The 26,744-nt window shown below is 37.0% G+C and overlaps 1 protein-coding gene across 11 annotated transcripts in view; it reads right to left on the minus strand.

The window, feature by feature from the left end:
- Positions 1–26,744, minus strand: part of SLO2 (slowpoke 2) — a 388,893-nt gene that overhangs the window by 75,922 nt on the left and 286,227 nt on the right. For all 11 annotated transcript variants that reach the window (XM_083135590.1, XM_083135592.1, XM_083135594.1 and 8 more), the window contains 3 exons: positions 22,420–22,603; positions 20,479–20,643; positions 17,100–17,300 (listed from right to left, as the gene is read on the minus strand). In XM_083135590.1, the coding sequence (XP_082991716.1) occupies positions 17,100–17,300; positions 20,479–20,643; positions 22,420–22,603 (550 nt within the window). The remainder of the gene's footprint in view (positions 1–17,099; positions 17,301–20,478; positions 20,644–22,419; positions 22,604–26,744) is intronic.

Raw genomic sequence — 26,744 nt, forward strand, 5'->3', positions numbered from 1 at the left:
AAACAAGCTGTTCACAACTTCTGCACCAGCACACACAAAAAAAATCATCGCTTAAAAACACAGGATGTGAGAGAAAAATTAATGAAAATAGTCATGGACAATTTGCACGGTAATACTCATGTATCCCATTGTACTACCTAACTGCTACAGTGATACTATTAGTCTGAACTTATTCTAATGTATAGTTTAGTATGCATCGAGTATGTCTTATCGAGTTTAACGACAGTAATGACCAATTAACATATGGTTAAGTATTGAAGAACGAACTAAAATTTTGCTTTTAAGCAACAAAATATTTTGAAATGCTGCATGCAGCACATGAAAATCAATGTGCAATATTATATGCTGTTTTCAACATAAAATAATCTGATTTCCAATCATAAATGTAGATTATGTATAAGATTTTCAGATTTTCTTCAAATGGCAGGAAATCACTCATAGTTAGAATTCTGCCAAAGGAACAACGTGCAAGTTGTGTTATGTCTAGAATGTTTTGAATGTAACATCCCTTTAAGTGATAAGCATACTTATGATAACCAAATCCTCAATAAAAACAGCCTGCGAAACCAAGAAGGAACGATTACAGTTCTCCATAACAATGTACAGAGCATTTCCAACAAAATTGACCAACTGGAAATAATGCTAAGTGAGTGCACACCAGATATATTTGTAGTTACTGAACATGGTCTCAGGTCTGAAAATTATAAATTATGCACAATTACAGGTTACAATCTACATGCAGTCTACCACAGGTCAATTCAAAAAAGTGGTGGCACTGCGATCTTCATAAAAAATAGTGTACAAAATATCAAAAAAGTGTTAAACCTTGACAAATACTGTATGGAAAATATACTAGAAGTTAGTGGTGTAGAGCTTAATATAGGATTAGATACATTTAAGATTATAGCAGTATACAGATCACCAAACAGTGACATAAATCTCTTTGTAAATGCTTTGGACAACATGCTAAACCATTTGACAAAAAAACATAACAAACTATTAATAGTTGGAGATATAAACATAGATCTTCTAAAACAAGACACAAACTGTGCTCAATATTTGGAAACCTTGAAGTCAAACAACCTAACTCAAATAATTCAAGAACCAACTCGAATAACAGAAAGTACAGAAACCCTGATTGACCATGTAATAACAAACATACAATCAAATCACATTAAAGCTGAAGTCCTACATACGCTTATCTCTGACCACACGTCTCAAAAAATTACAATACAAGGGAAAAGGTTAGAATACTCAAAAAGTTACACAATAGAATGTAGGGATACATGTGAGCAAAATATAGATTATCTTAAATACCTCTTACATCAGGAAAATTGGATAGACCTTTACCAACTAACTGACACGAATGATATCTGGGAATTGCTAATAAGCCACTTAACATATTATTTAAATGTAGCTTGTCCCAAAACAACAAAAAGAATATACCCTAATAAGAAGAAAGTGCCACTAACAGAAGAAATTGTACTTTTGAAAAGTAATATGAAAATAGAATATGAAAAATTCAGAATTACCAAAGACACTAAGCACCAGGAAAAGTACAAAAATGTAAAAAAACTATTCAAGAAAGCCATAAAGAATCAAAAATCAAATATTTTCAGTAAACAAATAAAAAAGTCTGTTAATAAACAAAAAGCCATTTGGAAAATAGTAAACAATCACCGTGTATCAAACACAAACAATGATAAAGCAAACATAAAAGTCATCAAGGATGACACTGAAGTAATTGACCCGAATATCATATGTAACTTATTCAACGAATATTTTATAAACTTAACCAACACAAACAGAGAGAATGAAAATAATGACAAAACACTAGAGATCCCAATCGAGAAATATTGGTCAAACAGTATATATATCCCAGAAGTAAGTGCTAATGAGTTAAAAAAAGTTATACAAGGTTTAAAAAACAAAAAATCACACGGACCTGATGAATGGTCAGCTGAACTTATTAAATCCTGCTCAGAATCTATTTTAGAACCCCTGCTGTATGCAGTCAACAATTCAATAAAATTTGGTACATTCCCCAAAGTTCTAAAACACAGCACAGTGATACCCATATTCAAAAAAGGAGCTGCAACAGACATTGAGAACTACAGACCTATCTCCCTAACATCTGCTTTTTCAAAGATATTGGAAAAAATTTTATCAAATTATATTATAAAGTTTTGTAACAAATATAACATAATAAACAGAAACCAGCATGGATTCCAGAAAGGGAAATCAATAAACACAGCTCTAGCACAGTTAATTGATTATGTAACCGAAACATTAGAGAAACACGAAGCTGCAAACACTATATATCTAGATCTTTCCAAGGCATTCGATAGGGTAAAACATGACCTACTTATAGTCAAACTAAGCAATATAGGAATAAGAGGGATAGCTTATGAACTTCTACAATCTTATCTACAGGACAGAATGCAAATTACTCAAATAAGCTACAACATGCATGGTATAGTCACTAACTTTAAATCACAAAGTAGGAAAGTGTTAATGGGGGTACCCCAAGGATCAATCCTGGGGCCCCTGCTCTTTATTTTGTACATAAACAATGTACCAGAATACCCAAACACAAAAATTGTCACCTATGCCGATGACACAACTGTTCTTGCCAGAGGTATCGACCCTAGGAAGCTTGAAATAAACACTTTTATCACCATAAACCAACTGGCACAATACTTAACTTCACATGGATTAATAATAAATAACAATAAAACAAAATTTATGATATTCAATACAATTCGAAACATGGATTTTGAGTCACAAACACTATGCATAGACAATGTGCTCATAGAAACTGTATCTTCAGTAAAGTTTTTGGGAATAACACTAGATCAAAAATTAACGTGGGAAGAACAAATTAACAACATCTGCAGTAAATTATCATCTAATCTATACCTGCTAAAACAAATGGCTGAATAAATTTAACAGAAATTAACAAATGCATATATTATGGACTAATTTACCCCTATGTTGAATATGGCATAATAGCTTGGGGTGGATCATTTTATAATAATACTGTCAGAATACTGAGACTTCAAAAGAGAGCACTTAGAATAATGTACAAACTAGGCTGTAGGGAATCTTGCAAAGAGTTATTCAGGGAAAAACAAATAATGACAATATACTCCCTATACATCTATAAGGCTATAACGTTTGTTCTAAATACTGGAAGCATGACTAAAAATAACCAATTACACAACCACAATACAAGGGGGAAAGATAATTATTACCAGAACCAACACAGACTCAATATCTCAAAACAATCACCAATGAATGCCGGAAAAATATTCTACAACCAGCTGCCTCATGACATAAAACTGATATCTCCAAAAGATAATCAAATACAAACAATAAAAAAATATTTGACAGATAGAGCTCTCTACAGTATCGGAGAATTCATGGAACAAGACAATACAAGGCCAATGTACTAAAAAAGGTGTATTTTAATTGTATTCTTATTTCAATCATGCAACAATGATAATGTGTTTTTTTATTTTTATTGTAGTGTAATGAAGTGTATTTTTTTCATTTTTACTTTGGTGTAGTGATGTAATGTACTACGCAATGTTTCTTCTTTTTTGTTATGATGTACTTAACTAATTATTATTTCATTATGTATCTTGACGTTTTCCATGCCCTTTTAAACAAGGGTCAACGGAAGAAAAATAAAATTCAAATTCAAATTCAAGCTGGATTTTCTACAAAAGAAAAGGCCATCTGTCGTCGCTCTCTGGAAACATTTCTTCCTAGCATTTTTCATTGTGTCGTCGGAACTGGCACGTGCCAAATGTATAAAAGAGAAAGTAGTAGTTCTTGTGGGATAATAAACCCAAGAAAGGAAGAGCTCTCCCCAAGCAGAATTGCTTACACTTAAACCTAGCTCAACATGCCCATATGAGCTTTTTGCTCAAGTGTGGAACCCTCTCTAATCCAAGATTTTTGTAAAAATGCCCTCTCAGAAAGGAAGAGCCCTCCTCCAGCAGTTTTGTTTACACTTAAACCTAGCTCAACATGCCCATGCTCTAGTGTGGAACCCCCCTCTAATTGCTCAGAAAGAAAGAGCCTCTTGCCCATACTTACAAAAGTTGCATCAGCCACCATAAACTTGTCAAAATTGGCCACACTTAAAACTATGCCACACACACTGACACACACTGACACATCCATATACACACGTATTTACTTCCAATTTAAGTTCAATTGGACCCCAGCCTCAATCCAATATTAAAACAATGCAATATGCAGAGACCCTCTAGAATTGCTCCGTGACTCTCTCATTTCTTACATCATAAACATATGATTTTTCTCCTATGAGAATAACACTACATATTGTGTCATCAGGTAAAGCCTCATGGAATTCACAGATAATTTCAATGTTTGTTCTGTCACTCACCACAACCTGTTTTCTTTTTGAAGTGTTAATTACAAACATGGGTCTCTGTGCCTTGAATTCATCAGGTGTGTTATACATGTCAGTATTGCCTGTAGTGACCCTCTTGAAAGCCGAAAAAGCCTCATATAATTTAAGGAAATCATTCTTGGACATGTCTAAATTATAATTTTCTCTAGGAAATACCTCATTTCTGCCATTTTTAAGATATATGTTCTTGATGTTGCAGTTATCAAATTTACTTGAATTTTTTTCCTGATTGTTGTGTCTTCCAGTCTGAAACAGTACCACCACAAAATCAGGCATGTCAAATTGAATACTGGAGAATGAATTTGTGGCATCAAACTCATAATATGTACCAGATGCAGGCTTCTGTACGCATTGATATGTATAAAATTGCAGAGGAATCTGTGGATTTTTTATTATATCAGCTTTGTATTTAAGACCATAACTGGCCTCGTACTCAACAACAGGGATTCTTAACTCCATAGTCTGAATAATGCATTTGCCTGCATCTGGTAGGGTATTAGGCAGAGCTTCTCCTGTAGAGTTTATTGCACTGTACCTCATCAAAGCATTGTTATCATTTGCAGCTCTTCTAAATGTGATTCTTAACCCACCCTTCCACATAATTTCTTTGTAATCTGAGAAGAATCCTGGCAATAGGCGCATCGGGAACAGCACTGTGTGGTTCTTAGATAATATCTTATCACCAGCCTCGAATCCTCCTATTTTGTAGTATGAAGCCTCGGTTTTAGATAATTTTAATGTGGCCAAAGCTGTGGAGGTAATTCCGGGATAATCCACTCTGTTTATAACAACGCCATGCTTTCTGACCTCAATTTCAGAGAACAGATGAGGCACAAAATTATCAACCAATCTTATATTAGAATTTGCCGGATAATCTGTACCATCGAGCTTTAACAACATCAAATTTGATGTATAAATCTGCTCTGTGGGGGTGTATGAATCCATCCCCTACATCAAGATCAACCTCAATTTCTGTGTTGGGTTGATTTAAATTTGCAAATGTCCTCCTGTTTGGGGGGAATGATTGTAGCTCGTAACTCTCAATATTTTCCATTGTATGTATTTTTATTTAAATATTAATCTCTATGATTGCAGTTGTTGTGGCTCCAGCAAAATCAACTAATTCTTCTTTTTCATTAGTGACCATCAATTCAATGTAATCTATTCTATTATGACACACAGGAAAATATAATGTTGGGGATGGATTGTAGATGATGGGCTCCATGAATTCAGAATTAGGTTTGAATGTTGCAATGATGCCTGTTTGTTTGTGAGAGCCTATGCCATTTGATTTGGTGATCATACCCTCAGCCACATTACAGTGAATATTCAGAGTCTCTATGGCTAAGAATTTAGGTATATTCATAGCAGTGTGTTTGATGCCTGCTTCAAGTTTTGTGTTGTTCTCAAAGCCTAACAGCTCTCCAATAGTACCCAAATCCACTGTTTCTGTAGCAGATACAATTTCTACTCTGTGAGTGACAGAATTTTGACTTAACACTATACCTCTGGGTAATTGAGCATTTAGAGTGGATAGATTATATTGCCCTGGAGTGATGACAATTTTTTCATCCCCAACTGCAATTTTGTTGTTGTGGTGTGTAATATTGGGGATTAGGTACATGCCATAAAATGCCCTGAGAGCTATTGTTTTGGGATATACAATGTCATCATGTAATTTGAGTTTCAATATTGAATTTTGGCTGGTGAGATGGAATACCCCCATGATGTTTCAAATACCACAAGGCTTTTTGAAAATCTTCAATTGATGGTTTATTTATTTGAGACATATATCTAAGAACAGATAAGCACAAATGTCCGCAATTAACATCTCTGAAGTTTTGAACACGGGCATTATTGTAATAAAGATTAGATGAATTTAGATATTTTATTAAATTTTCAGGAGGAACACCTCCAAATGAATCAAACACAAATGCCTCATTGTTTAAATATTTAAGATAACAAATCCAGTGAGTGCCCTGATTTTTGTACTCATCCAAATTAATAATGCCACACTCTTTGTTGAGTGGTTGTTCTGGTAAAGAATCAGACATGTACACACCTCTAAAATGTTTGATGCCCAGTGGCTTGATTAAAGCTTCAATATCTTGGTTTGTAAGTGCTTCTTGTTTTTTTTAAACTTATTCATGGCTCTCTTAACACCTTTGCCTTGTTTCTCCATGGCCAGGTTATGGCGCCTCTGCTCATCTAATTCTGCCCTATTCTTCTTGGCATCTATTACTGTTTTTGCTATTGCAGCTGAACCCCCAGCCAAGCTCCCAACAGCCCCGAGAGCAGCTAAGATGGCAGGGATAGTAAATATGAATCCCCCCACATGTGATTTTTTTCTTGATTGCTGTAATTTTTTTAATTGGGGGGTGCTAAGCAACAATTTCATACCATGACCCTTTGCAATACAAGAATTTTTTTTCTTGCGCTGCTTTTTGGTCAAAAGACTATCAATAGTTTTAAGAGATTTGAGACCTGCATAAGGTATTTGATACATAACACCCTTGGCCTTCATTGTAGGTTTATTATATACATATTCACAACCCCCACCCCAGTTTTTGTTTGGTGCTCATAGCTATGGTGGTTCCCAATGCTGCTATTTTTTCACTCAAAGAAGCATCTTTGCTTACAAATCTGCCAAATGCAGCCTCTTCTAATTTCTTGTCTGCAACATGTCTCTTGTCAAGATCAGAATGTGTGTTGTATGCAATATCATGGTCTCTACAAGCAGCATCTAAGGGATTAACACCAGGATCCCCTCTGCTTAATCTATGGTCCAATTTTGTGCCTGGACCACAATACTGATAGCCTGGAATATGCAGTTCAAATGGCAGCTTGTTTATAATGTCATTAACAAGGCCCCGACCCTCAGAAATATTCCAAAATTTAGGTGGTAGAGTATTAATAATTTTTATAAGATATCCAATCCCCTTAGTGTCATTCACTATAAAATTAGACAATTTGGTGCTTATCATGTCCATAATTCCAACCTTTTCATTGTAAAAATTGTGGTTCCCAGCATTTTCCTCCCCAGCTATTACCAATAACCTATCTACAAGTTTCCTGACATCATCAACCCACACAAATTCTTTGGGCAGGGTGTTGTATTGTTTGATTCCACTGCCAGTCTTGATCTGTGACCATATGGGCTTGATTAAATTATTGTATTTTGCCCCACTGCTCGACTTGACTCTTTTTTGTGTGGGATCATTGTTCTGGTATAGAGCATCTGATTTTATTAATATTTCTTTGTAATCCTCATAATCCTGATCTGTATAGCTGCCAGGCCTTTTCCTGGTCATCAGTTCCCATAATCCAGGTGTTCCGGAGTACTTAACAAAAGCACCCTTTTCTCCGAGACGAGATTCTGAATATACAATTATATCATCTCCCATAAATGTTACTCTGAAATTGCCAATTCTATGTATGATGCTGCCATCAAGCTCTGTGTCAGCATATAAGCCAAAAACCTCATCTTTATTGTCTTTAGGTGTGGTTAAATATTTTTGAGCAAGAAGACCCAATTCAATAGGATCTTGACTAGCTTCAATTCTTCTAGGAGCAATAGGACTAGGTGTATGAATACTGGAAAGTGGGGTGAATGGATAATCTAATATGTTCCTTGCAGCTACAGGTACAAGCTCTGTGAGCAAATTTTGATTTTGCTCTGTAACAGTTTTGATATTCTTACCTAAATTATTAATAGCATCAATTACAGGCTGTTCTGTTTGTTTGTGTTTTTCATAAATTCCTCGGTTCTCTGATTTCCATCCCTTAAATCTTTTTACAAGATAATCTCTTAACTTATGATCATCAATAATTGGCCTTTTCATGTTTATTTATATACGTCTCTACGTCTAGAAAATTGTTGATTTTATTTCTGTATTTGCCACTGTTGGGTGTTCTTGTCATATCAATTGTGACAAACCCATAACTGTCCTGGCTCCAGCACTTGCTGCAAAACTTGGAAAAATCATTGTAGCTCAAGTCACCACCTACATATTCATCATGTATGTGTTTGAGGTTGGTATGGTCTTGATGAAACACACATATAAAATTGCTGTTGTCACGGATCAGTTGCTTGGGTATTTTTGAAAATGTCTGTGCCAGGTAGAAGCAATCTATGTTTTTGTGCCGGCCCTGTGTAAAGAAATTTCTAACCTTGTTTTGATTATCCAATATAATGTCATCAAACACAACAACAGAATTATCGAGACATTCATCAAGTGGCTTAACATCTGGTTCAAAAGTGGCAATATCCAATCCATCATATAGCTTCATCAGCTGCTGATATTTTAATTGTTCCAAGCTCTTAGAGAAGATATACAAGTGCCTGTTTTTCCAGTCTAACCAGTTGGGTGCCAATAAAAAATTATCAACCATTAGTGTAGTTTTACCACAAGCAGATGGCCCCACAATAAGACACCTAATATTATCAGGTAGCAGCACTCCATTTCTCTTATTCTGCTGTTCAGGTTCTGGGAGCCTTTTTATAACATCCCAGCTGTTCATATTATTATTTTGTCTGCATCGATCCAGCTGTGTTCTGGGAGTCCTAGCCATTTGACAAGTAACTTGTTGCCTTTTCTGCGGATGATTTTTTCTATGAGATATGTGTCAGGCTGTTTAGTTTTGCTGAGCTCTTGTTCATAGAACCTGCCTTTGAGAATTTCTCCTCTGTGATCCTTTATTATATATGTGTTAAGGGTCCCAGGTTTAACTTGAACCACTGTAAATAATTCAGTGCTCCAGTTTCTTGTAAAGCCTCTCTTGAATAAGTGCTTATATTTGCTTATTCTTACTTGATCCCCCACCTTGTATTTGGCCTTTCTTGTTGTTGGCTGATATCTAGGATAATAAACAGTGCTGATCAATTTTTGCTCATCAGATGAAGTTACTTCAGAGGGTTTCATGTTGATTGTGGAATGGACCGAGTTGTTATATTTATGTATAAGTTCTGGAAGAATATTAATCCATTTATAATTACCCTGCAGGGTAAATTGTTTATACATAAGATTTTTTAAGGTTCTGTTGAATCTCTCTACAATTGAGGCCTTGAGATCACTGTAACTCGAGTAATGTTTTATTGCCTGGCTTTTAATAAATTGTTGAAACACTGAATTATAAAATTCTTTGCCATTATCTGTTTGCAAATAGCGCGGGGATCTTCCACTCTGATTGATGATTGTTCTCATGGCTTCTGTAACACATGTTCCAGTCTTGGATTTGAGGGGCACAGCCCAGGCAAATTTTGAAAATGTGTCTATGACAGTGAGAAGATACTTGTAGCCCTTGTTGATTTTGTCTAAGTTTTTCAACTGCCCACTCGACATTTCAATCAAGTCGCTCTGCCATAAATCATCTATGCCCTTTGTGACTACTGCCAGTCTCTTAAAATTATGTCGGGCCTGTCTGTGTAATTCATCAACAATAATTTTTCTAGACATAATATGTAAAGAAGAATATTGCAACTATGGGGTGTTCAGCAGCTGAGACTGCAGGATTTTCTAAATATAATTTGTCCCCTATTTGTATTTTAAATTCCAAAGAGCCATCATCTTCAACATAGGCTGTTTCTAATGTATTGGGGTCTGTAAAATCCTCTAATTCTACACTGGTGATTTTTGGTTTGTTATCAGCATTTGTTATTGATAAGGTGGGGTAGTGATGTGCCTGTGGTTGAAGCCAATATTTGATCTTGATTGGTCTCAATGTGCCCCCAACAAAAAATTGGTAATAAAATTGTGCAGGGGACAGCATATATATTTTACCACCTGGTGTAAATGGAGAATCATATTCTTTGTTGGGGATGCTGTACAATTCAAGAATTACTGAATGTTTAGGATTCTCGATTATGCCTGTTATTTCCTTTTCTGCTGTGAGCAATCTGCTTGTTACAGATTCAAGGTGCTCATTGATGGTTCTAACAATCTCATCGTGCCCAGGCTTGATTCTTATGTCAACAGCAAGTTTTTTGTATTGTTGCACAATTTCTTGAAGCTGGGTGGCAAAAACAGACAGAGCATTTGCTTGATTGGATTCCATGGTCCCTAGCTGTTGCTTGATATTAGCTACAATTTGTTGCAAATTTTCAACAATTGCCAATTTTGAATTTTGAGCAGTAAGATCATGGACCTGTCTTCTGATATCCTCAAACAGGGCATGCAGTTCATTAATATGTTGATTGGTTGGAAGAGTGGCCACTGTCTGTGTGAGATGTTTGATCTCTGCCTGGATATTCTTGATATCTTCTGATTTCAATATCTTATTCACTGCCCTCTTAATATTTTTAAGTTCCTGTGATGTGGGCAGATTTGATACAGTATTTTGTAAAAATTCAAGTGCCAATTTCACATTGTTTAATTCAGAAGCATGAGCCACATTTTGCATAGCATTTTGGAGCAGAGCTATATCTGCCTGAGAGGGTGTGGATTGTTGTAAAATTTCAAGTTTTGTTTGGATATCATCTATCAAGTGATGAAAATGAGATAGTTCAGATTCAGTGTTGAGGTTTTCAAGCTTTGTGATCTGTTGCTGGACACTGACAAGTGTATCTACAATCCCAGGCAATCTGGATTCTAGTACATTTGCCAAATCACTTTGCACTGCTGCTATTGTACCTTCAAGATGGGTTATGGAACTTTGAATTTTTCCAAAATCTTCATATGTTTCAAGTTGCAGCTTGATGTTGGCAACACTCCGAGTTATTGCATTCAAAGCATCAGAAGATGGCAAATTGTTCATAAAATTTTCAAGTGTCTCAATTTTTTCTTTAACCTCGGCTATGGCATTGTTCAGAGGGTCCAGATTAGGTATTTGGAGTGACTGAATCTGTTCCTTTAGAGTGGAAATCACTAGATCAAAATCTTCTTGTGATTTTATGCTTTTGACAATTGTTTGGAGCTGTGTCTGGACATTATTTATTTGCTCTTCCAATTGTTGTTTCAATTGCTCAGAGTTGGTGGCCTGGGTCTTAAATTTGGCTTGAAGAGCTGCAACAGCTTCTTCCAAACTTTGAAAATTATCCAATGTCGCCAGATCAGTATATTTCTGAAGCAACAATTTGAGTTCAGAATCAATTTTAAGAAGAGGGTCCATGCATTGTGATTGCAAATTTGTAATTTCTAATTGAAGACTGGCATTGAGTGTAGTTTGTAAAGCTTGTAAATCACTTCTTAATTTCTTGACTCTGACATCAAGCATCAAAATCTCATCACTGTGATCTTCATGTCTTGTATGGCCAAAAATATCATTAGGCATTTTGTTTAGTAGTTATTTATTATTGAATATCTGATTCTTAATTCTATAAAAAAAGGTATAAGCTTGTCATAGGATCCAGGGACTTCAATATATAAGCAGTCACCAGCAGAAACAGTATATACAGTGCCAGAAATCATGTTTGAGTGCTTAATTCTATAAATATTTCTCCCTACTGAAATTTTAACATCACCCTCAGGGGTTGTAATAAATTGTAATTGCCCACCTACAGGTAATTGGTAATGATTTAAATTATTGTTAAATATGTACAATATTTTGCCTGTTTCATCATCAATATCTGTAAGTATGCTGTTCAGATGAATAATTAAGAAACCACTCAGTTTAGACTGCACATCAGGAGAGGGTTGTGGTGCTGGCAGATCCATAATAGCCTGTTTTTTGAACCCAAATAAGTTCATAGGCATGTTTATTTATTTCAAATCATGCTCTGTAATTGGGCATTGATTGCCATTTTTCAAATCACAATGACCCCATGGTAAAGTATGAATGCCACATGATAAAATGCATCTCTTATCATCACGTGGGTCCAGAGCCACTTTTCTTACAACATTTGAAGTCAATAAGTGATCCACACTCTGAATTCTGGATTCTGATGTTTTGATGGAACTCTGGGATTTGAGGCAATTTTTATAATCTTCAAATTGGAGCTCTTTTTCAACAGTCACTCTGCCAATGCCCTTGGCTTTTTTGACAACAGCATCACATGTTTTAAAACTGTACATCTTGGCACTTAACCCAGCAAATTCCACAATAACATCACCAAGTGTCTCATCTTTTAACTTGCCAGGCACCTTTTTGTTGTGGTGGTGTTGAATTTTTGTATGTTCACTGGTATCAAAATATTGAAACAATTCAGGCTGTGACATATCTTGATAAACATCTTCTGTTTTAATATCAAGAATAAAACTATCCGTGTCCATGTACATCAATTTTACATTATCACCATAAAAAGGTTTCAGCACGTCATAATACAATATTAACATATGTAATTTGGACAATTCCAATATTGCAGCCCCTACATAAATAGGTTTATCAAACTTAATCCTTGTTTTTTTCATGTTGAAAAGTGCCATATTTTCATCATAAATTCTTCTGTAATTGAAATTAGGCTTTGCAACCAATTTTTTGCTCCGGCTGGGGTCAGTAATTATTTTAACATCGGTATGTTTTCTGACATTTTCAATTGTTTTGCCATATACAGAATTTACCATCAATTTAAACAAGGTCTTATCAAATTCGCTCTTTGCAGATGTTCGAAGCTCCGTGTTTGTATCAATATATGGTTTCAACCATTCTGAGTGCCTGAACCTCAAAACTTTTCTAAGTTTGGTCACTTGGACACCATGTTTCATCAGGAACTGGAGGTTTTTGTAATATATGACATAGCCTTGTTTTGACTCCAGTGTCATCATGAGCTTCTTCTGTTTAGAGCCAGGTGAGCACTGAACCTCGGGAATTGGGGGCAGATCAGAAAATTTGTTGTGTAAATGATCTGGAATTGTCAGATCAACCTCTAAGAAGAGTCCATGTTCACGGTCATCAAAGTCCTGAAGATCCTCAATATTGAAATCTTCAACCCATTCAAGCCCTGCATATGGCAGTTTTTGCATCATAGCGTGACCATAGAGGCTGTTTGCATCTACATACACTATATAATTTGATGGCCGTGCTGGATCATAATCAGGCATATGCTTGTTATTTGCTCTGGCATATCTCTGAGAACATTGCACCATCCCTCCTCTTATACATTGCTCCATAAACAGATACATATCTTGATCTTGGATCAGATCCAATTGCATTTTAGTGTTTAAAAACATTGCAGACCATGCTAGGCCTGGGGCACTGAAAAAATACACTGGGTCCAGTCCATAATTTTGCATAGAAGATTTTCTGAATGTCTGCATTATATCTGCTGAGAGGGTCACATCAAGTTTCAAATATGCCATGTGATAATCACCAAATGTCTGGCATTTTAAATTGTTCCACACCAATTGGGCATGGTGATAATCCTCATCAGTGATTCCAGAACCTCTGATTTTGCTGTAAAACTCATGTTGTGGAGGCAGGGAGCACTCATCAAATTTAGAAAAATCTGTAGCATAATCATAAGGATATATACCCTTCCGCCTAATTAATTTCAGGTCCTGATTTGGAAACAATGCACGTGTGATTTTGAATTGATCATCAGATAATTGAGTGGCCAGTGTATCCAGGCTAGCAGATAAAAATCTGTAAGAATCAAGAAATCTTATGTGAATAAGAACACTATTAACTTTAATTGTTTTGCTAATAGATATATATTTTTCATCATTTTCAGCTAAAATATTTAAATTCTGCTTCTCAAACCCCTCGTACCTGATTAGATGATGGAAATCATAATTGGATGCTCCATGGCAAAATATGGGGACAAATTTTGGTGTCTGGATCTTAAGATTACAGCTATTACACAGGGCCATTAAGAATTTAGCATCTGTATGAGAATGATGTTTCACCTTGTTATTTGTATCTGAAAATTCAGAATCACATACCGGGCATTTTTCTGCATTGTTGAAATCTTCAATCTGATCCTCTGTTAAAGACAACATACGTTTTGATTTTAATAAGATATTAGATGCTATGTCTCGGCACTCATTTTCTATTTTATGTGCAAATATTTTGACGGCATCTGGCCCCATGTATGAATATTCTTTACTAGCAACACCATCCTGTACAACCACATAACAAAAGCTGGAAGGTTCATGTAGCTGGTATGGTGTAATAGAAGATTCTTCAGGATCTGGGCTACAAAATGCAAGAGATTTGAGGTTTGATTCAAAATCACAGACAATATATGCTGGGTGTTCCAACAAGGCCTCAAACTTTTTGAATTTGGCATTTTCACTTGGTATTGGCATCACCATATGAACAGGTTTATGGTTCCCACAGTATTTCAGATGCTCAATTAACTTGTTCTTGGCAATTTCTGCACTCTCTTCAGGAACCCCCTTCACAGTTTTTCTACCATCAAATACACTTAAACATCTTCTGCATATTCTGAATATTCTATTAGATTTGCCAAGTTGTGTTCTGAGTAAAGCTTGAAGATTATGTATCAGGGTGTAATGATATTTGCCATCCCCTTCGATTAAGAGCAGATCAATCGGGACAGCAGAATCATCGTCAAATTCACTGATTCTGAGAGGTTCTATCGGGCAATTGCCGGTGGAGCAAATAAATACATTAATAGATAATTGTTTGCCGTTCATATCCCTGGCCCTTTTTTCAAATTTATCAATATTCTGAACAGACATTGGATATTCTAAACCCTCCATTGCATCGTCAAAAAAGTGTTCATGTTGTTTATAACAACTTATTCTCTCAGGATGCCTTGAAACTAGAAACAAAGCAGCTAATATACACCACAAAAAGCATTTCTGGTCGGTATTTTCAATATTAACCACGGCTCTTCTGTTTTTAATATTGTCAGGTAATGGCAGATATGTAGATCCTTGTAATGGGCTGAATTCAGAAATATTAACATATAACTTGTGAGGAGAGCCGCATAGGCTCCATCCAGACTCTTTTCCAGCAAATTCAGAGTGTTTGATATTCAATTGATCTATTAAACTGTTTATTATTGTGTCTGAATTTGCATTTGAATATACCGGTACAGTTTCTGTTATGTGGGGCTGTGTAAATTTAGTGCCGTTTGGCTTCTTATATTGAGTATACAATTTGAGGGAGAGCTTATAAGAGCCATTTTGTTCATTTAGAATTGCCTGCAGATTAGGATTTATACTATTCAAAAAATTCTCAATACCACATCTTGGCTCTGATACAAACGGGTAATCCCTAAGTTGGCCATTAAAACTGCTATGGATAGGTTCATAGCGTGGCTGCTTTGCTGCTCTGGCATTAAGAGGTGCTTCGTGCTTTCTTTTCAGACCAGATGTAGATGGTTGTGGGGGCAATGTTGATGACTGTGCAGAACAAGTATTTTTATGTGTATATGTGAAGTATTGCATGTTATATTTTCTATGGCATTTGGGGCAAATTTTCGTGGGAGTTCTGTATTTGTCTGGGTTACAAATCTTTTGGTGTCTAGCCCAATTAGAGCTAAATATATTTTTATTGCACTGATTACAATATTTTTGATTTGGCATTTTTGTTGTTGGTTTATTATATATATTTCCTGGGCTTCAATTCAAAACTTTATACTGAATAAAAAATATCAGTGGGGTTCAGCACTATGCTTTGTGTGTATATATATGTATATGTGTGTGTATGTGTGTTAATATTTTTGGCTTTGGTATTTATATAAAATTTCCTGGGTTTTTAAATCAAATCTCTATGCTTATCTTATGACAGGTTGTAAAGCCAATAGCCCACAAGTGGAAAAAGAGAATAAATATTCATTCACACTGACCTAGCGCAAATACCTGCACGAACATGCATGTCTAGAATGGCAATGACCCAGCACTGAGTATTATGTATTGATTTTTGTATAACAAGCTGTGACAAATATAATCCTGACCCCAAATAACAACAAACAAACTAGATGTAACAAATATCAGGCAACAATATATATTTAATTAAATCAAACAGGCCTATAAATATGAGAAGCACTGTTAACAACACATCTGTTCTCCTCAGCCACTCTCACAATACTAGCTGATGCAATATTGCATCAAAGCTTTAAATGCTCGGGAATTTCTGTAAATACTGGCGCTGGGGAGAACATGCAAAGCAAAAATCAATACCACCGTCTCGGGAATTGCACACACTGACACAGAGGAAAATTACTTGACATATAATGTAAGAAATGAGAGAGTCACGGAGCAATTCTAGAGGGTCTCTGCATATTGCATTGTTTTAATATTGGATTGAGGCTGGGGTCCAATTGAACTTAAATTGGAAGTAAATACGTGTGTATATGGATGTGTCAGTGTGTGTCAGTGTGTGTGGCATAGTTTTAAGTGTGGCCAATTTTGACAAGTTTATGGTGGCTGATGCAACTTTTGTAAGTATGGGCAAGAGGCTCTTTCTTTCTGAGCAATTAGAGGGGGGTTCCACACTAGAGCATGGGCATGTTGAGCTAGGTTTAAGTGTAAACAAAACTGCTGGAGGAGGGCTCTTCCTTTCTGAGAGGGCATTTTTACAAAATTCTTGGATTAGAGGGGGTTCCACACTTGAGCAAAAAGCTCATATGGGCATGTTGAGCTAGGTTTAAGTGTAAGCAATTCTGCTTGGGGAGAGCTCTTCCTTTCTTGGGTTTATTATCCCACAAGAACTACTACTAGAGAACAAACTAAAGCAAAGAATATCACAACCTTACCAATGCAATGCTGTCACCACAGCTGTTGTACCTTATCACATTTTTTCTACTTACTGCGGCAGTCTTGTCAGCGTAGTTTCTCGCTGCGAGAACGAAGCAAGCTTCGGCTTCATTCATTCTCGCCCTTGCCAGGTCCCCATCTTTGAGGCAGGAGCCCTGGATGTAAATGACCCTTTGTGCCCAGATGGGAACTTGGAGGATCATCCTCATCGTTGTATCCAGCTCCATCGGGGACAGCAACACCACGTAGTAATCCTGAAACAACAAAGCATTACAGTAGTGGACAATTTGGCATCTGATGCTATGGCTTATTTTCCAGAATTCATCGATGAGTTTACTGACGTCCTTATCTATTTTGTCAGTGCACACAATGCGTTATGGGCCTGGTCAAAGCAAACTATTGTAGGTGGCAGCAGCCCTGTTGTGTCTCCATGCTTTTGATCGGCAATTGTTCTCCCATTTAAATACATGGGAAATTTGATGCCGAACGTGCTGCTATTACATTAAATTACAAGTTTAATATCATCTTAACCTCAGAAATGATGTCTGAACACGATGGCTGAATAATCAGTGCTGTAAAAAATGACCTTTGAAAAGACGATCGACAACAACAGAAAAGATATAGGAACTCAAAAAAGCCTTAAAATTTCCACAGCACTTTTTTACGTCACTTGCAATTTTCACAATTTAAGTGATCTATTGTTGAGGATCCGGCAAAGAATAATGCATAATAATTCCGCGCGACTGTATTTATATTTTTATAGTTATTTTTAATAACTGACCTCTTTTTCACGTGATATAGTACTTTTCCACGTAGCCAGTAAATATGCTCATAGGACTCCTATGTTTTATATATAAACATTTATCGTCAAGAACAGTTATTACAAAAAAAAAATCTTCTGTTTCATGTCTCGCAACCTCCAGGGCTATCTTATTTACAGGAATTATAATTTTAAAATTGTTGTTACCAAGAAAAAGAAGGACGATAAGATGAGAGGAGAATATCTGCTTAATACAATGAAATTATCGGATAGGGCATAATGTCAGTCATAGTGTATAATAATATATATCATGCGTTTACGCACTTAATACATTTTTCTATATAATTTTGGGACCAGAAAAAAGCAAAGCATAGTGTAAAAATCTAAATTTTTGTATTTTCGACCCATGGCAGCTAAATGACGTCAAGTTTAGTGTTCTTTGTGCAAAAACGTACTATATTTAGCTCGTTTTCGCAACCATTCCGTTGCGCTTTAATATATTAATTCTTAGGTTCAGGAAAATATAATTTTCGGAAACTTATGACTGGCTTCATAATCTTAAAGCTTTGCTAAACCCATTTTTATTGTCAATTTAGACGAGAAATTCTTACCTTCATTAAAAATAACGTTTGAATAGCCATCCCATCGAGCTCCAATGTAAAGCTTAGGGCAACCAAATGACGAACGAAATTATTTAGGGGCACAACAGGGGTGGCGCCGCCACCGGAAAAGTTTGGCAATGAACAGCCCCATTATTTGGCAACAGTTAGTTTGATGATGCAATCTTTAAACAAAGAATGGACAATAAATAGCTTTTCAAAATGAATAAATTTGAAAAGTCAAACTAAGTTACATTGACAGATAATTACAACAGGCATACGAAGGGCGTTTAGATCAGAACCACTTTACCCCCTCAGGAAATCAATCCCCTGCCCTTTTAAAAAAACATGGGTATGATTCCATCTATAGAATTGCCTCTGAGGGACAAGCAAGGTACTTAATCAACAGAGTGCCTCCTTACCCTTTCCTACAGCTTGAGGTTGAAATTTTCTTTCAGATTATGACAGTTTCCCTGCAAGAATTAATGCAAAAGATCACCGACGATTTGCTTTTTGGAAAGATTTTCTTTCGTCATCAAATAATTTATCTGATTTTGCTGTACTTTTTTACCTGTCCCTTTACACTGGTAATTGTTTTTTTTTTCTTAAACTAACACTCCTCCTTCATTTACAGCAACATGAAAGTTCTTAGAAACTTACCAGAGCCGTAGCTAAACGTTTCTATGCCCAAAGTGCTAAAATGCTGTCTCTTACACATGATTCCTGCTTGGAGCAATCGCTGTTATTTTCTTTGTTTACACTCTTATTTAATATTTATGCACAAATAGAAACTCCAGACCGAAAAAAACATATGTCTCTACAACAAAATTTACAAAAAGTTCCGAAATGTAATTTTTTATTAGTCCTGCGAGGGTAATTTGCCATGTGTTGCGATATGGTATATCATGTGAAGAATGGTCAACCCACTGTAATTATGAAAGAGCGCTCTTTTGTGCACGTGTGGACTGCAGAGCGAACAATGGTACTGGAGTGTTGAAAGGAGATAGAAAAGATGAAGCGAGCGAGTCAGGAGGCTTCGTCGGTCGCGCATATTCAGTGCGTAGGCGCGAAGCTAGCTGGCTTTCAGAGTTGCTCAAGCCTGTAGTACATCGAATACAATTACTACGGGCCGAACTCCGTGGGGGAGTGGTTAGTATCGCTAACATGTCAAGGTTCCCAGGTTCGAATCCCAGCCTGATCATGGGTATTCTTTGCAAGTATCCCACTCATCCTGATCGTCGCGATTAGTTAAAAGTGCAGAAAAGAGACGCTAACTAATAAAAATAAAATCGAACATCGTATGTGAACACTGATTTATAAGCTATAAATGGTAATGTCATCGCTTTCTAATCGAAGGGTTGCGGGTTCGATACCCGGTGAAGTGGTTCGGCCCCCTCTTTAAAATGTACAGAGTGGTTACAAAGTGGACTTACCCCCATTTATTTTCGACATATGATTTATGATATATGGACACATACTTGATACATTAATATTAAAAGAGACCAGAACATCGGTATGGAGACAGTCATTTTCGTATTACAGCTGAATTCGGCGCCATGTTCTGGCGCACTTCACGTTGCAAGTGAGTCATTACCTAAACAAGACCTTTCCTGGACAAGAGGTTCAAGATTACTCAGCTCCCTTAACCTAACTTCAAAGAAGTCCCGACCTCATCTCTGGGGGGTTTATCAAGAGAGTGAAATAACTGGTATCGTACAAGGCAAGAGTTACGAGCAGCTGTGAACGATGTCTTCAAGTACGTGACCCCGTATTAATCTTCGCAAAACATGTGATTATGGCGCAGAATTCGACTATGATACGAAAATGACTGTCTCCATACCGATGTTCTGGACTCTTAAACCGTCAGGTACGTGTCAGTATCAAGCATTTAAGCAAAATAATCGTCGAGTCGAAAATAAAGTGACTTTGTGGTCACTCTGTAGATCCAGTTCCGATTATCGTATCTGTGCATAAAGTGGACTTCAAGCAAACTCAACCTAAACGACCAAGTAAAGAAAAACCTACTCTAAGAGAATACGGACCAAACTCACCCAATTAAGAAACAAAAGTTACCTGGAGTAGCGGGTGAGCGTAGAACTCGTTAAGGAAGTCCATGATGGTGTCAGCATGGAGTGTTGTGCTGCAGACGACGACGTGTTTCTCCGACTGTGCCCTGTGCGAGGAATAACTGCCTCCGAGCTTTTGGCGCTCCATCCAGGTGAATGCCAGTTGTTCGAACTGTGGGAAAGAAATACGGATCAGTGATCTTTAGGAACATCTTAGTAGGGCTGTGCGATATATCGATATTGTCGCTATCGAACTTCGACATTGTACAGTTCCACATATCCGTACATTAAGAAAAAAAATGAATTTATGTTCCAGGTTTTCTTAGGGTATAAAGCTTATGGAGGGGTTGTTTAATAATAATAATAATAATAATAATAATAATAATAATAATAAAACACGCTATCATTTGAGCCGATCTCCGTGGCGGAGTGGTTAGCAAGAAAGTAAATTTTTATAAACCTTAAAATTATTTTGGAGAAAGCGGAGGGGCAAATGCCCCACTTGCCCCCAAATTACACATATGCGTTCTAGTATAGCAGCCTAGCAGAGAATGAAAACAGGCGAAATACTGCCCTTCTTCAAACTATTTTCCCTCTTATAACCTACTGTTTACATTAAAGATAAATGTATACATAGAATTGTACATGTTTGGAACATCTTTCGGAATTTCACTAATTTTGGGATAATGGATACAGGTTTCAGGTTTGCACCAGTGTCAGAATTAGGCCTAAGCATAGGAGGGGCGCAAGATTGGCCCTTCGTTATGCTATCTAGTTGCTTCCTTTCGTATATTTCATTCTCCCTTTAATTTTTCAAAATTCACTTACCAGCGATTTGGACTTCATGCTCAGACGTTGTCTGCAATTCGAAGTAAGAAATAGCTGCACAAATTGAAACCGTTAATATTGTAAAGTTGTGCTATTTATCATATTCTGCGAATCTTGTAGTAGACATTTTTAAGAATAGGAAATACAGAAATTTATTTCCGACAAAAATAGATGTTTGAGTTTCTTAACAGAAAATAAGGAGTTTACGTTTTACTGAAAATCCAAATGAGTTGTCTGAAAACAGGAAAGAGACCGGAAAAATGTGTGTTGTGAGCGAAAGTTCTGACGAATAAGAAGTGTTAAATGTATTTTACTAAAAATAAAGTGCTAACCCCAAAACCTAAAGGGATCGCTAATTCTAAGAGTGACAATAGTTTTGCACAAAAATGATGAAATTAAAGTGCATTTAGAATTTTAGATCTGATCGTAATAAGAAAGGGTGGGAGACTTTCTCTAACAATATAGCACAACACCAGTGGCGTTCCCGGAGGGAGTAGTCAGCTCTAATTTTGGATCTTCTCCTCCCTTTGATCTTTTTTTTGTTGTTGTTAATACTGTTCCAAACGGGGGTTATAGCAATCAACCAACCCCCTTTTTGGGCATGCCAGTGTTGTACACTTTCACAGCAAGAATTGTGGTAGGGACAAGTTTTGACGGCGACACTATTTGGCACCAGAGTTCTTGTACTCCACTGACCCTAACGGTCAACTATACTCTATCTCAAGAATCTCTGGAGCAAACGAACGAAAAGAGTCTCTGCGCAAGTAGTGACTGGAGAGGGCTCGACCAATGAACACGTGAGAGAGGATGTGGGTGCATTAAGAGGGAAATTCGGCTGCAAGTACCAGCTGTTACGAGCAGTCCGTATTGCTTCGCTCCGCCACTCGCTTTCTCCCTTTCTCTACTTTTATGTGCAGCTTTGCTACACACATTCCCGGGACAGAGTATACAGTCTGTCGCAGGAGTTTGTGGAGTCACTACTTGTTTTCATTCGCTTGCTCAACAGACTCCTAGGGCAGAGTAAATATAAAATTTAACAAGTTGCAGATGACTTACAACTACATGATATTGACATACACACACTACACAGATGAGAGAGGTTTATGGAGATAGAACCTACCTGTGTTGGGAGCACGATTAGGGCGACGCATATCATTATCACCATGAACAGCTGGGACGGCCAAATGTCTGGTACGAAATCACCGTATCCCACAGTGGAAAACGTCACCACAACGTAGTACGTGGCTTGGAACAGGTTCAAATGACGATGGCCCGCCCTTTGGAAATGCTGGATGCCGCACACACTGGAATAGGAACATAACGTATTAGAATTGTATTTGTTAAGGTTTGTTCATCATTTGTACGTACGTAGGAGCTTCAGAACAGGACAGGTCAATCTGTATTGGAGTAGCCCGACTTCTCATTTTTCGAGTAAGTCCTCAGGGGCAGTGGCGTGCCTCTTACGAAACAACTGGGTGCATTTGCCTTAGAGCAGTGGTTCTAAACCTTCGTTAGCCCGGGCCCGGTAAATTCGTTTTCTAAAAGTCGATCCCAGTAATTTTACTCGTAAAGAACTTTCTAATTTTTCCATCCTTCATACGTTAATTAATATCTACCCAATTTAATATTAATAAATAAATTATGGCATAACCATAGAGAGCATTAGTTCCTTTATGTCTAGGCTTGTACATAAAATTTGGTTTAAATTAGTTGATGACCGGAGCTAATAGAATATATTAAGTGTCCTCTGGCCAAAATCATGAAATTAATTTGGTAAGTGATGATTTTCACTAGCATGTTCCATGTCGGACACTGTCTGATAGTATGACCCAGCCCCGCCACTGTCGCAAAAGCACTTTCTGTTATCGCAGTAGAATCCGAAACGAGTGGCAATCTCTCTCCAGGTGGTTGCCAGCCCGAGCTGGCATGTCGCCAACTTCAGGAGAACACCTCGCGGTCCGGCGGTTGAGAAACACTGCTTCGGAGGACAGACTCGTGCGCATTGCGCTGACCTATTACTGACAAAATACTACCAGAAGGGGAAAGTAGTAGTAAATCTATACTAGTTTACTCTAACGTAAGATCTATACTGTTAAAATGACCGTCCGAGAACGAGAATGTTTGAGTTTAAAAGATTCCTGCTACTCAAGTACTTACGTTAATACCATACACGGCGAGGCTTAACAAGTGGCCGACTTTTGAACTTTCCCGGGTTGGATTTCCGGCCTGGGAACGAGTGTCCCTTCATCAATTTCATCATCATCATCACTTAACCTCACCATCGCTAGTAGCCAAAAGTGGCAGAAAAATTACGCTAAATAACACAATTACAGTACATACAAATGCCGACGTCACAAATAACAAGTAAACACGACTTAACGTACGTTAATGCCGTACAATTTATCTAGCAATTAGTCATGAATGTTACATCGACTGATATTTTTTAGTAACTATCCAATTAATTATAATTGCATAGAATTATTATATAAATATAATTGTTTTCGAATCGATTTATGTTCAAACAAGTTGTTTCCCCTTGTGACTATTCTATTTTAGAAAGTTATACCGTTGCATTCAACCATTAGCATTCAGTTTACCGCTCTCTGTTGGTGTTCTCTCTACCTTGCTCCTTAAGTATTATTTCAACGTTTTCGAGATTCGTTTGTTTTGCGTCGAACAGAAAAGTCAGAAGTGCCATAACAGCAGAAGCGCAAAGATAACATCATTTCTGTCTAGATCTCAATTACGTATTTACTTAACAAATATGCAAGCACCGTTGTCAATTTCCGATGATATCAAAAGCCACGTTAGCACCTGACACACTTTCGACCTCGAAGCTCGGTCTTAATAAAGAAGTTTTCTTGCACCGTAAACCTTACGCAATCTTCCATTCCCCGCTTTTCATTTGTTTTGCGGAGACGTGAAAACGTCGAAAAGGCACCAGTTGGCGCTGTCGTTTGATTGATTGATGCCGTTAACTTTCCGACTCCACCAAAAGATCCCGGGGAAATGCTGGAAATTCCAGTTGATTGATCAAACAGAAATCATTAGCTGACGTTCGTGGGCTTGAGAACTGTATTGCGTTTCTTGGTTTCTTGTCTTTCTCCCACATTTCCAATCGATTACGTGGAAGTTTCCAACTGCGTGGAAATAATTTTTCCCCTCCATGAGAACAAACAAGAGAGCTTCGAAAAAAAAGGCATTGTCATAAGTCTTTGATAAAAACATTACCAGAAATGTCTCTTCGTAAAACTAAAAATATTCAACTCTGTAAACATTTGTTACTTTTTGAATTGATATAAAAATTCTCAGTCATAAGGAAGTGTAGCTTGAACAATTCTAGAAATTACAAAATAATGGTAAATAAACTTTAATAATTTATAATTATGATTGCTTAAGAATATTGAGTTCGGGGTTTTCAAAGTCCATTTTATGCTGGGATAGGCAGGGAACTGGACGTACAATTTGATGTGGGATCCGAACCACTATGCGCCTCTACTAGGTATCGAATCCAGGACACTTGATTACAAGGGGATGACATTACCGCTACGCTATCGGGGAGGGCCGCTTGGAAATTTTATTCAAATTAATGCATGGTGTACTAGTAAAAGCATAGTAACTTAATTTAGTTACGGGGCTGCTGCGAAAAATTAACTAGTTGGTTTGAAATTGAGGAGTTCTGCGTAACACATTCATAAAAGTGATGAATGGCGCCAGTACGTTTTTTCATTGGTTTACAGAAGCGATACTTTGTAATGGTACACTCTTAACAGTTCTGGTGTACCTACTTGACAAGCATATTCCAAATTTTCTGAAGTCTCAATACCGCATTAGTTACGTTTTTGTTTACACTGCAAGCAGCAAGAGAATGAGGTTTAGACCACTGTTGTGATGAACCATTATTACTTACAACGGTTAGTGTCACGAGTTGTTCTCGATCTATACATTTCATGCATAATGCAGCGATATAATTGCATCAAATGTAAACCTAACATTGAATGGCATGATCCTAATTGGCCTAATGCTTTAATGTGTTTGCAATTAACAGTCACAGCAGATCCGATAGCTGTAAAGATACGTTCAGAATGCATTCTATTGATTTCTGTGACGTAAAGTGCGTATGTCGAGTTTCAATCAATGTATACTTTGTGACCTATTCGACTGAGAACCCGGATAAATGTTAATAACGTCACCGTGGTATTTCTCGAAGAAATAATAAAATTACGAGATAATTTACAACCTTTTACCGCCCACATCTACTATCTTTGACAGGATAGCTTTTGACTATCGAACGTCGCTTTTTGTAACTCCATAGGCTGATCGACGACAACGATAACCCGATGAAAGAGTTGGAACAAACGCTTGGATGCTTTAGCCAGGATTCGAGCCTAAGGACCTTGTCGCAGTGTGTTACACTACCATGCTGCCAAGTGGATGATTATGGCTGGCTATTGAATGAATAACTAGCACGTTATATCACAAGCACCACAATCAGTGTGCGAATTAACGAGAGGATGCTGGGGATTTTCCCCTCACAAAGAATTTTATCCCTGGCAAGAGACAATTATTCTTATCCCTGCCAGGAGTGTTTTTATCCCTCTAAAAGAAAATTGAATTGAAAGCATATAGTATACCATTTTTAAACTATGTAACAAACAGAATTGCAACATCATTCGTGTACATGATTTGGTCCAGTTATGAAAGATTTCCTTGTTGAAGAGTATGCAGCTTTGTGAAAAAAATATTTTGCAACTGAAGTACTCACCAAGCCAATAGCAGGCGGTTTTCCAACCGAGCCAATAGCAGGCGGTTTTCCACTAAAGATTTCATGGCATAATTCTGATATTTTACATGCATTCGAGTCCACAAGAAACTTGTAGGTAGGTTTACAATAGACATTTGGTCATGTTTTCGATGCTACTAGTTCGATAGCTGTTTTTTGGTAAGAGGTTTGGTTTTCCTAGAATGTAAATGTATGTACTAAGTGTTTCTAAATTATGTGTAATGTTATAGAATTGAATGGCATAGGTTAGAACCAATTTTCTACTACTACTAGTACCGTCAGGCAATAACTGACCGGTAACCCCCCTTATATACAAATTTACATATCCTCTCCAAAAAAACCTCCTTCCCTAAATGAAATCACAAACACGCCACTGAATGTGCATCTCCCCCCAAAAGCAAAAACGTTCAACTCGCACAGTGACCACAATGATTAAAAATCAAAGAGTATACAGTGTTTGATTGCTTGGAAGTGAATCAACACCAATATTATTCTACTATTACCACCAAAATTACTACTATTGATACTACTATCCTACAATTAACACCATTTCTATGCATGGGTGTACGTGGAATTTTCCGAGGCGATTTACAACACTTTTTTTCCAGAGGGGCAAAGAACAATTTCCGGAATGGATACGCCCATGCTACTTCCACCACCAC

The sequence above is a fragment of the Lepisma saccharinum genome, chromosome 14 (genome assembly GCF_977018435.1).
Source record: "Lepisma saccharinum chromosome 14, izLepSacc3.1, whole genome shotgun sequence".
NCBI classification, from domain to species: domain Eukaryota; kingdom Metazoa; phylum Arthropoda; class Insecta; order Zygentoma; family Lepismatidae; genus Lepisma; species Lepisma saccharinum.